We start from the raw sequence: 12458 nt of genomic DNA, 5'->3' as shown, positions 1-12458 counted from the left end.
TGAGTCTCCATTTCAGCTCCACATTCAGATGCTAGACTCAGAATCTGCTGGAAACATCATGAAAACATGGATCTATTCTGCCTCGAATCAACGCTTCAGGCTGCTGCTGGTGTAATGGTGGGGGGAGATTTTCTTGAACCACTTTGGCCCCTTAGTACCAACGTGGTCTGGTTTAACCACCACAAAATTAAGACAGCTCTGGTGGAAACATCATGTTGCTAACATTGTCATCTACACGTACTGTTACTTTTCCATTTAGTCTCCAGTGTTCAGTTTCTGATGTTTCCATTAGCTTGTTTCTCTGTCAGGGCTTTGGTCTGGACAGCTGGTCTGGACAGGGTGTTGGTCAGAACAGCTCTGTGTATTTTCAAGTTTCAGCTTCAGCACCTGCTAGCATGATTGGACAGCTAGCAGCAGTGTAAGCTAGCTTTATTTGCAGAAGTGGTTCTACACAGAACTTTTTGGTGGATCTTGTCTTCGGTTCTGCATGTTTGGACTCCATTCGCATAGAATTTCACAGCACCAAACACTTTGCACCAGAATCTAGCAACAGTGCAGTGTTCTTTCTGTCCTGCAGTTTGGCATCTGACATCACTTTGTGGTGGTAGTAAGGCATTGCTACTAGGTGCTGGTGAAAACAAGACGGTTGTACAGTATAGTCAATAGTTGGATTAACTAAATGACTATCTAAAAATTCAAAATTTGTTACCCATCCCTCATTAAGATATGTAGACATGATGTTTATTTTCCGTATTTTGCTGTTTTCCAGTAGTTGTGATGCTCCACATGAGTAACTTTTGCTTTGCTGTGTAAATGGTCTAATGGTCTAAGTAAATCTTAATATACTGTCCTCTGACTTCTATCAGACATTGGTTCAAAACGACCTAAAAGACAAAGCAGATGCAGCCACGTTGCCAACATTTATGCTACAAAAAACTCCAAAAACCAATTTCTCTATTATACATTGTAGAAATAACACACAGATCAACAGTGACCAAGCCTTTTCTCATCTCATCATTCTCTCAAGTCTTGGCTTTCAGGAGAAAAAATATTGTTATTGAAACAAACACACAACAGAAACTATTTCCATGTTTCCACTTTTTCCTCATTTCCAGTTATTCCTGCTACTATTTACCTGCTATCCTCACTAAACCAACTCCAGCTCAGCTGCTTTGTGGCTCCAACCGTGCATCAGAAAACGTCCTTCTTGGCTTTATTCCAGCCATAGAGGAGCATTATTTTTCTTCTTTTCACACACACATATAACTTTCTGCTCACTGTTTGATCTTTGGCTGCTCCTGATTGGACGTTACCGTCAATCTAAGCTCTCTGATTGGTGGAGAAGTCTGACAGGAAGTGGCTTCATCATCAGGTCCAGGTATAAAATAGAGGTCTCTTAGCAACATAGTAGTGATGGTGATGTTTTTATGATGAAATGTGATAATAATCTGTTATCATGGATCATTGTGGATTTACCAGATAGAGTCTCTGAATAAAACTACATTTAGTGGCTGGATTGTAAACCTCCTGGACGGGATAAAAATGCCTGGAAAACTTCCGTAGATCACCTAAAGGGTAGCAATTCATCATAATTTACCCCACAGAGCTACACACTACCGCTTCTGAGACACTGATGATGATATAAGTATTACCAGTCTACACCTCATCATTAGAATATTCACTAACACTTAAAAATCCATTTCTTTTCTTTACGTCCGAGCACATGAGGTCGGTTTCCACGACCACATGTTCATCCCTGAGATGTTTTGGTCTGATGGTGGAACAGATGGTTGTCTATCACGTATTTTTTTATCTGATAACCACCCGTCTTTGTTAAAGCAATAATTGTAAGCAGTAATAAACATTTTACATTTTACAGCAGAGTAAGAAAGTAAAGGAAAAAACAAAGAAACCAAAGGTTTTCTTATTGTGGCAAAAAATGAGGTAAAAATGAGTCACCCTCACAGTCACATTCACAAAACCACATGTTACACACCTTTCCTACCTATAAAACACGCACAAACATGCACACCTGTCTGTGCACGATTAAGATGGTCAACTACCGCTGCTCCAAATGTGTTTGCACGCTGGCGTCGTTGACTGCACTTCCTCATTGAACTACTTGAACATTTATTCTGACGCCACAGCTGAAAATCCAAGGGGAATTTAGATTGAGACTGAAAAAAAAGAAGAAAATTTAGACATGACCTGAAAGCCTTGAGGGGGGGGAGGAAAAAACAGAGATGGGTGAGCTTAAAGGGGAGAGACGGGGAGATATATGAGGCTGTCACTCAACATTACAGCTTCACTACAAGGTGGACAATCATTAACACGGCTAATGAACACAGAGGGCCTGCTGCTCTACACACCCGTATATAAAAGCACTGTGGGGGAATTTCATTAGTCCTGCTGCAGCTCGGATCACAACAAAAGATCCTTAACCAGAAGTGTCTTCACTGGAGGTCTGAGATTATTGAAATACCTCATGTACAGAAAAAACAAACAAACATGGACACGAATATATGTGTTCAGGAGAAAGATTAACTTCCAAGCCTGTTGGGTGCAGGAGCATGAGACGTTGAGGTGGTGGAGAATGACTGTGATGTAGAAAAGTCACATTTCAGACTGAAGGGACCATATTAACCACTGCAGTCAAAGGGCTGGTTGGGGTTCATTAGAGTCCATTTAAATAAGAAGAGGAAGGACAAGCCTGCAGTAAACAGACCCAATGCAACGTGAAAATTCAGCCATTAACTTATTAGCGCACAGCCCCTGTTTGTGATTTGGCTTCGTTTATGGATGCAGGCGGCGTTTAAAGTCAATCTGAAACAGAATTAACATCCTGTTAGCTTTAAGGTGATGTCAGGTGGTTTTCCAGGGAATTCTGTCAGCTTTCATCACATCCTGCAGACAGAATGTGGCTGGATGAGGCATCCTGATGAGGCTCAGACAACGCCCTCTGACACTGAACCCTTCACATCAAATCAGCAAAAACAAGAAAAAGAAAGGATTTTTCTACTAAAATATCTAATGATTTTTTCTTTTGCTTCTCTGAAATTTGCAGGCATTTGGTCCAAATCTTCCTCCATACTGTTGCACCTGCCAGAACATTTACAGATATCATAACCCATAACTTCAAGCTGAACCACACCCTTACAAGGGCTTTTTTATTTCTTTCTAATTAATTGTTTTTTGCAAGCTTTTAGCACATAAGATCAGAACCCGCCACTCTTACACTAAAGTAGAAAGATGTTAGTTTCGTTCCACTTTTTGTTTCATTTCAAAATCAGCAAGGCGATTTTTCAGGACGAGCTCCTGCTCACCACCCAGCAATAGATTCATTAATTAGAAACAGAAAAAACGTTACTGAAGCAGAAAATACTGAAAATGGAAGTGTTGAAGAAGCGTTGCCATGCAGGTGTCAGGATGGAAGTGGATCTGGATTTAAGTGTTTGTGCTGATAAGTCAAAGTCCCGTTTTACTGCTTTTAAGTATGAATTAAAAAGAAAGAATAAATGCATCTTTGTGTCAGGAAAAAATATGAAATACTGTCATGATGTCAGTTAGAGCTGAAAATAAACTAAAAGTCCTTAAAAAAACTGTTTATATCTAAATAAACACGATCGTGGATGCGCAGGAAATATAGACACAAGAAGAAACCTGAAAACTTTAAATGATGTAAAATGTGGATGTTTTCCTCCTCTGACACAGAGACCTTCATCAGACCCGAGCAGGCTGAGAATTTCAGGCCAAGTTGGAGAATTTTTATTTTTCTTTGCATGATGAAATCATTTCTGTCTTCCCATTGGTTCGTTTTTCCTGCCCAGAATCTGGCTGACCAAACGAAATGACCTTTTTATTTTTACTGCAGCTTTTCTGTCCTTTTCCATCAGTGAATGACCCCAAAACACAACTTCAGAGAAGATTTAAACTCTTCATCGTCCTCCTCATCCTCATCTAAGTTCTAAGCCAAAACTGAAACGTTTCCTTCATCTCACCATTCTGCTTCATCTTCCAGCAGTCCGAGCGGAGGGTTCCTACCTGGGAAGAGAAGAACGAGCACGATCCCGGAGAGACCCATGTTTGCCGCTCGGGACAGCCGGTGTGGTGCGGGTTGACACGGAGGGACGTGGGACGGGACGCAGCCGAGCCGAGACCGTCCGCGTGCGGTTCTCCGCCTGGTCCTGAACTTTCCAATCCCCAGATGGAAGAACAGGGAGAGGAAGGCTTGGGGGGGGTTTGTCGGAGAGAAGTGCGCTCTGAAAATCAGCCTCTCAGCCGGACTGTGCGCGCGCGTGTGTGTGCCAAAGCTCCAGCATTCACACACTGCGCTGCTTGGTGAAATCTACCAGCTCAGATGGAGGAAATGTCAGGCGTCACGCGCTGCAGTTCTGCGCGCGGGCGCTCATCACCACCAAGCTCCGCTGGAAAATAAGTCCCGGAGAATTCTGCGATCATCATGCTGCCAGGGAGAGGAGGCTGGGGTTATTAACTGCTGACACCCTCCTCCCTGCCCCTCTTCCTCCTCCTCCTCCCCTCCCACCATCACCATCTTCACCTTTAGGGACAGTCTGGTGGAAATAGTCCTTTATTTAGGTCATTATAGAGCAGTCACATGATCTCCTGTTTTCTACATAACTTATGTTTCTATAGTTCATTAAACATTATGCAGTAAACAAGAACATATTTATTCAGATTATTAATTAAAACATCACAAATATTTTATTTATTAACAAAAATCTGGTGTACCTGAACAGAAGATTGTTTCAGGGGCACTTCTAGCCACATCTGCTTTATGGGCCCCCCAAACACACCCTCACAGCCGCCCAAAAGAGAAGACGATTTCCATATTTACCAGCACAGTTGTCTTTATTTCTAAAGTAAATTCTCACTATACCCTCAGGCATCAGTTTAATTTACTACCTTCTTAAGTCATCACAGACAAAAATGTCTACATCCAAAGAACTGATAAAACTTTGCAGATTCATATTTTTTTCTGCGTAAATTTCCTGGGAAAAATTTCAATCCTGTTCAAAAATACCAAACATTCAGACAGTTTCAGAGATTTTACCCTTTTAAAAGGCAGTTTGATAAATTGATGCTACTCCTGTTTCTATCCTCACTTTTTTTAGAACAAAAATGTCCCATTTAGTCATCCACACAGGCCTCACACATCTGGATGCAAAAGACTCTTACGTCAGAATGCTGTTCATAGACTTCAGTTCAGCATTCATCACAATCATCCTCAGCTCATTCTGAAACTGGACCAGCTGGGAATTTTCACCTCACTGTGCAACTGGCTGCTGGACTTCCTGACCGGGAGACCACAGGCAGTTCAGGTCGGCAGGAACACATCCAGCATCTCCACACTAAACACGGGGGCCCCTCAAGGATGTGTGCTGAGCCCCCTCCTCTTCACTCTGCTGAACAACGACTGCACGGTTGCACAGCTCCAACCTCCTCATCAAGTTTGCAGATGACAGGACTGTGGTGGGTCTCATCAGCAAAGAGGATGAGACAGACTACAGGAGCGAGGTGGACCGCCTGGCCTTGATGTGTGAACACAACAATCTCTCTCTGAACGTGGAGAAGACGAAGGAGATTGTTGTGGGCTTCAGGAGACGCGCCCCCAGCATGCAACTCTGACCATCAATGGGGCTATGGTGGAGAGAATGAGCAACACCAAGTTTCTGGGTGTGCCCATCACAGAGGACCTCTCCTGGACCATCAACACCACATCACTGGCCAAGAAAGCCAACCAGCATCTCTACTTCCTCTGCAAACTGAGGAAAGCTGGAGCGCCGCCCCCATCATGTGCACCTTCTACAGAGGCACCAACAAGAGCGTCCTGACCAGCGGCATCACCGTGTGGTACGGTGCCTGCTCCACGTCCTGCAGGAAGACCCTCCAACGCATCGTAACAGCAGCTGAAAAGGTCGTTGGTGCCTCTCTCCACTACCTGCAAAACATCTACACCTCTAACCTCACCCATAAAGCCCTCTGCATGGCGAGAGACCCCACCCACCCATCACACAGCTTCTTCAGCCTGCTGCCATCAGGAAGGAGACTATGCAGCCTGTGCAGCCACTTTAATCACTCTAATCAGACAATAAGCTGAGTCAATCTTCTTTTTGCACTATAACCATAAACATGTCTGCTGACTGTAATTTGCTTTGTCTGTTTATTATTATGTTTATTTACTTAGTGATAGTACTTGTTTGGCTTGTTTTGTTTATTGGCTTATATGCTTGTATTTCATCACATCAAAGTTTGTTCAGAACATGCTACAGAATTGACAATAAAGCTGACCTTGACTTACAAAAGATGCATTCTGTGACGTGAGGGATTCATTTTCTAGATAGTCAAATTTGTGATTTCTACAGTTCACCAGTAAATTCAGCTCCATTACAGGCATGAACATAAACTACTGACAGATTAATTAATTCTAAAACTTGTGAAAAGAGACTTTCATATGAAGAATTGTGTCATATCCACTAACAACCAAACTAGCAGCCAGACTAGCAAAAATGTAAGCATGAGTTTTAATATTTAATGTTCTCACAGATTTAGATCAATATCAGCAGCAGTTTCACCACACTACTGTAAGATGAGACATTAAAAAATACTTTATTTATCTCAGAGGGAAATTACAATGTAAGATCAGAGTAAAATTGGATAATTAAAAGTAAGTAAGTAAAATAGAGTAAAATGAGGATGTAAAATCATAATAACATGACAAGATACTTCTGGATTAATGATGATACCAAACATAAGATAAATAAAATTTATCACCACCATAATAAACTGGAAGAATTCTGACATTTACAGAGTGTCATTGAACACAGCAGAAGCTCAGAGATAACACACCTGTCAATCAAAGTGAAACTCTGTGATTGGCTGGAAGCTAAGGGGGCGGTTCCATGTTTTCTGTTTGTGTGGAAAAAGGGCGAAGAGAGTCTTACAGAGCTAATGTTTTTTTATTGCCATGGTTACAGCCAGCAGCAGCCTGTATCTAACACTGGATCACACTTCTCTGTTCACAAGGATAAAACATCTTTAACTTTAAAGACGTTTTCATTATGATTATGACCGATCACTGGCCCGACTTTTGTAGTGCCCTCTCCCGGTACACAGACTTCTGATTTAATGACAGCAGTGAAAAGAAATGTTATGGATGTATTTGGTAATAGAACCGATGTTGGCCGACACAGCCAACCAGTAAGTAAAATGTGAGCACTTCTAGTTTTTAAATTGGGAAGAGCTGAAAGCTGTTTTTCCAGAATTCCTCGATTTCACTCTAATTCTAACCAAAGTTAGGAAAGATCCAGATGGACATTGGAGATATTGAAATCTATTGATTGGCCCCACCATTAACATTTTTCCTGGATACACCCCTGTCCAGGAACTCCAGGTCAGAACAGAATCGGAACTTCTAGATCAGTTTGCTCCGCTTCTTCACTCTTCGGGTTCTGGTTCAGCTGACCCAGATGCTGCAGAGCAGACGGAACGCTCCACCACAGACTGATAGAAGATTAAACATCTTGGTGCAGATGCTGAAGGATCTCAGCTTCCTCCAGAAGGAGAGTCTGCTCTGTTCTTTCTTCTAGATGCTTCTGTTGCATTTCCAGTCCAGTCTATTGTCCAGCTGAACTCTGAGGATTTCCTCCACCACCTCCACCTCTTCTCTCAGGATGTAATCCAGAGGTGCCCAAGTCCAGTTCTCGAGATCTACTACCCTGGAACTTTTAGATGGAACCCTTCTCCAATACACCTGAATCAAATGGCTCAATTCCCTCATCCACATGTCATTCAGCTCTGCGGACGCCTGGTGATGAGCCAGTCGTTTGATTCAGGTGTGTTGAGGAAGGGTTGCAGGATCGTAGATCTTGAGTACTGGACTTGGGCACCCCTGAAACAAACACTGTTTACTCTTGTTCCTCCTCTTTTGTTTGTGTTCTAGATGAGGTGATTGCTTCTGCGCCATCTCACACATTGACCAGTTCTCTGGACTCAGCTTCCATCACTGATACTCCCCACAGCTGCAGAGTAATCAGAGTATTTCTGCAGACGACAGGACTCAGAGCTGGATTGTCTGATCTGATCCCCTTTAACTTGAAGCCAGTGATCTTTTTCATTCCTGACCACACATTCCTCACGTTGTTCTGCTGGAGCTGCTTTCTAACTTTTCTCTCCAGTCTTCTTTGCACTTCATCTTTGTTTTGAGTTGTTTTTCTGTTGTCTTCATTAACTCCCTGTCTCCGTCCCCAAAGGTTGTCTTGTTTCCAGGTCACTGGTGATCCAGGGTTTGTTACTGGGGAAGCATTTCACTGTCCTTGTTGGGACGATGCTGTCCACAAGTTTATATAATCTGTCACACGCTCAGTCATGGCATGAGACAAATGAGACAACCAACCACTCAAAGCCACACCTGCATGAAGAGAACATGGAGGCTCCACAAGGTACCAGATCTTCTTGCTGTACACATCACTGCAAAGCTCGCAGTTCATTTCAATTTATTCAGTTTAATCCTGCAGCTCGTCTGTCCTGTTTCTGGTGAGTTCCTGAGTGTCTCGGATAATATCAAATTAACCCATAAGAGCCCGACGTGACATATTTGTCACATAGAGTTTCTGAGACATTTAGCAATGTCTGATATTCGTCTTCTGTCCCCTAATAGATACCCAGAAGCAGAAAACCTTATTATAATATTTTTAATGTATCACAAAAAAAAAAAAAAAAAAAGTTAATTTCTTTGTTACATTTTGTTAAAGGACCAAATAAAGACCTCATATTTAAGAAATTGGACTTTTCTTACCATTTCTTCATGGGTCGGGCCTTAACGGGTAAAAGCTAAACTGTAAAGCTAACTCAGATGGTACCTTTACCCTGTAAGTTAAGGTCACATTTGGGCCAAAAATATTTCGCTGTGTGGGAAGAACGTTAAGTTATAGAATTTATAGGAAAGAAATCTGATTACGCACTACTAAGGGGTATGGCTGGAAGTTACCTTGCGTTGTGGTGGAGTTTATGTGTCCTGGACAGGCTTAATGCTTCTGGAAACTCTGTTTATTTATTAATGTCCTACATTAGCTGTAAATATAATCTTAAAGAGTCATAATGCTCCAGCACATCTTCTGTATTAAAACCGTGTTGGAAGGTTCAGAAAAACCAGGATTGCTAAAATAAAGAGTCACAGCAAACAGCTGCCATTGTGTCTTTTAGTTTTATAAGAGGGATTACAGTCAGCAGAGATCTCAGGCCTCACCTCGGCGAGGAATCTGACTTCCTCAGTGCACACTCTCAAATACATACCTTTCAGGAAACCAGACCATGATACTGTTGCTTTGCAGACATTCAGTTCCATCTACGCAGTTCAAACACATTCATATGGATGAGACACAGACTCATTGGTAGGTGAGATACTAAACTGGGAGCTCGTGGTGAACATGCTATCTTATAGATGGATTTCTACTTTCTACATCTTAGACGCAAAGGTCAGAAGTTTAACAAGGTATAATAAAAGGTAATCTTTAGCCTGTACAGAATATGTTTGTCTTTCTGCACCTACAAAGGAAATCAACAGCTGGTGTGTATGTAAAAGAAAAGATTGACTTTGGTCCACAGCAGAGTGAGAACGAGTGTACTATACTCCAAACGGACCGTACTATCTGTGGAAGTGGACCAGGATTCGGTTAAAGTGGACCAAACAGCACCAGTGGAAACATAATGAGGCTGAAACACCAACAATCCAGCACATTTATCCCACCCAGTCTAACAGAAAACATGGCATTGCTTCTGCTTTGGCTATCATAAGAGAGATGCTGGCATTCATTAACGAGACACTGCTGGGAAAGGGTTAGTGTTCTGGAAAATTCTCTGAACTCTGAACATGTTGCAGGACAACAACAGCTCATATGTGGCAAACATTATATGGTGAAAAGTTGGAATATCCTCCTCTGGATGATTCAGTCGTCTTCTTGTTTGGTTGTTATGATAAGAGCCATGTTATTTGTTTGCTGTAATCATGTCCTAAATGATTTAATTTAGTAAATAGATGCAGATGTTTTTACTTAAATCCTCAGTGAGCACACAGACGTGAAAAAACCACAGCAATATGAGGGACTTTGCAGTGAATTCAGCAGCATCGGCTGAGAAGGAATCCATGAAAGCAGGCACTTTTGAAGGAATTATGCAATATTACAATAATGGGCTACTTTCCAGCACATGCAGCCATCAGAGCTATTTTGTCTCTGAGAGGCGGTGGATTACAAAGTGGGGTCATTTAGAGGGCTGTGGAGGCCCCACCTGTTAAACCACTGCAGCTTCACTTTCATTTCATTTGGACATGCAACAACAACAAGATCATAAAGGACTCAGACTGCCTGCAGAATGGAAATGTTTCTGTGGTAATATCTACTCTGATTGAGTCTGTCTCTGCTGATATGACATTTATTAGAATAAATTCTCAAAAAGCAACTATAATAAAAGTTACTCATTTTATTTTACTTTCATTATTATTTTCCAACACACAGGGTACCTACAGCCACAGGATGCACTAAGGCACTGAAGAACCTTTACAAAACACATTTTTTTTATTTTGAATGCTTGATTTTTCTTTCCTGTCTTCATTAATTTAATGTAAAATGGAGCCTCTGTATGAAACACTGTATTATGAAAACGGTCTCAGAGGGCTCTTGACCAAACATCAGCATGTGACAAGTTAATTCCTCATCATTAAGGTTATTTGTCATAGCTGCGATGTGGCGATCCAAAATATCTGCTGTAGTTATCAATACTCAACTTTGAGCAGGACAAGTAAGTAAATGAGTGTTTGTTGTAATTATGCTTTTTTTGTAAAAAATCTTATACTGTTGGAAAGTTTGTGTTTTTGAGCCCTGATGGCCTCTTTGGGCATTTTGGTACATTTTTTTGGGGGATGATTTGGGTTTGTATGGGTGTGATAATTTCCTAATCAACATCAAGTCAACATTTTCAAACTCTTTTATATTTCGTACACAAACAAGCTGAGTCTTAACGCTCTCTGGTTGTCCTACGGTAAAACGGTTCAACACAGTTGAACCTGGTGGAATCCAGTAAAATGTCAAATATCACCACTTTTCTTCCAAATGAAATGCTGTCATTAAAAAAATTACTTTAAAGTGGAATGACTGTGAGATTAAATTATGTAGTTTTCATGGAAGTCAGTGGGACATTTTTTGCCACCAAGGTTCCCAGAGAAAGAATCTCATACCACATAAAATATGGATGAATGAAATCAAATCAAATTTTCTGGTAATCTTTGCAATACACCCATCCCCTTACTATTAACTGGAAAAATAATCAAACAGTTTTAAAAAGGCTTAATATCTTAAAAATGAAATGTTTGCTAGAATCGAGCAGGTCTGAAATTGTTTAGGTGATTCATGAAAAAGTAGAAAAATATTGATTTATATATTAATTTATAATTATTTTATAGTAGCTTTTTGTGTTTGGACATTTTTGGCCACAAAGATCACAACGGGGGGCTGAATTTGAGGAAGATACAGGATAGAAATGGAGCCACATTTGTAAGGAAAATACATTTGTGGGATGAGCAGCAGAGTTGAGTATGTGGGTTGCGAGCATGAAAAACTTCTCAGCTGATTCTGCAGATGAGTCTCGTTTGGTGTTGTTTTGCTATATTGGACTGGATGATTGACGTTTTTCATGGGTAAAGCAAACATACTGAACTTTGCTGCTCATCCCACAAATACAGTTTCTTCACAAATGAGTCTCCATTTAAAAGGAAATAAACAGACTTTCCAAAGTAAAAGATTAATTATTAATATGCATTGTTACAACAAAGAAATAACCCATCAAACACTAATTTTCTGACATTTTCTGTCAAGTTTTACATTTTAAAAAATAAATTTGGTCTTTTAGGATCTGTAGAATACCTTTGTATACCTGTGTGCTCTGATTCTGCTATAAAACAGTGGCACAGGATTATTCCACAGGCACATTTCCATCTGCAGAACTCTCATCAAAACCTCCAATATTGAAGAAAATGCTCTTCCAAACTGCTCCAGTAACCAGCTGCAGCCCCATCACGTTGCCGTGAACATGAGCACATTTCTCTGTGATTGTGGTTCAGACTGCAAATAACAGCACTGATCTCCAGACATTTCATCCAGCATTTGCAAAGGTTTTCTTTACGGTGTACACCATACACAACATCTGTAAGCATGCTGGTCTCATGAAAATGCTGAAAAACAGTAAATTATGTGTACACAAAAGATGTAATCAGTGTTAGAAATATTGCCAATTCACTACGAGGGAAAAACTTAGTTGGCTTTGAGGCTTTAGTTGAAGTTTGTGTCTGAATGATTTGTCTGTAATGTTTGAGGACATTATGTCGACAGCATTTATTGCTCGTCATGTGTGGGTTCATTGTGTTGTGTTTTTGTTCCTCAGTGGTG

The 12458-nt window shown here is 41.0% G+C and overlaps 1 protein-coding gene across 1 annotated transcript in view; it reads right to left on the bottom strand.

The window, feature by feature from the left end:
• Positions 1-4535, bottom strand: part of gfra3 (GDNF family receptor alpha 3) — a 77264-nt gene extending 72729 nt beyond the window's left edge. Inside the window, exon 1 of the mRNA XM_041989313.1 lies at positions 4042-4535. Coding sequence (XP_041845247.1) covers positions 4042-4081 — 40 coding nt within the window. The 5' untranslated portion in view covers positions 4082-4535. The remainder of the gene's footprint in view (positions 1-4041) is intronic.
• Positions 4536-12458: the final 7923 nt, after the last annotated feature.

The sequence above is a fragment of the Melanotaenia boesemani genome, chromosome 7 (assembly GCF_017639745.1).
Source record: "Melanotaenia boesemani isolate fMelBoe1 chromosome 7, fMelBoe1.pri, whole genome shotgun sequence".
NCBI classification, from domain to species: domain Eukaryota; kingdom Metazoa; phylum Chordata; class Actinopteri; order Atheriniformes; family Melanotaeniidae; genus Melanotaenia; species Melanotaenia boesemani.
Note: the sequence above shows the minus strand (reverse complement) of the source record. Positions and strands in the feature narration are given on the sequence as shown.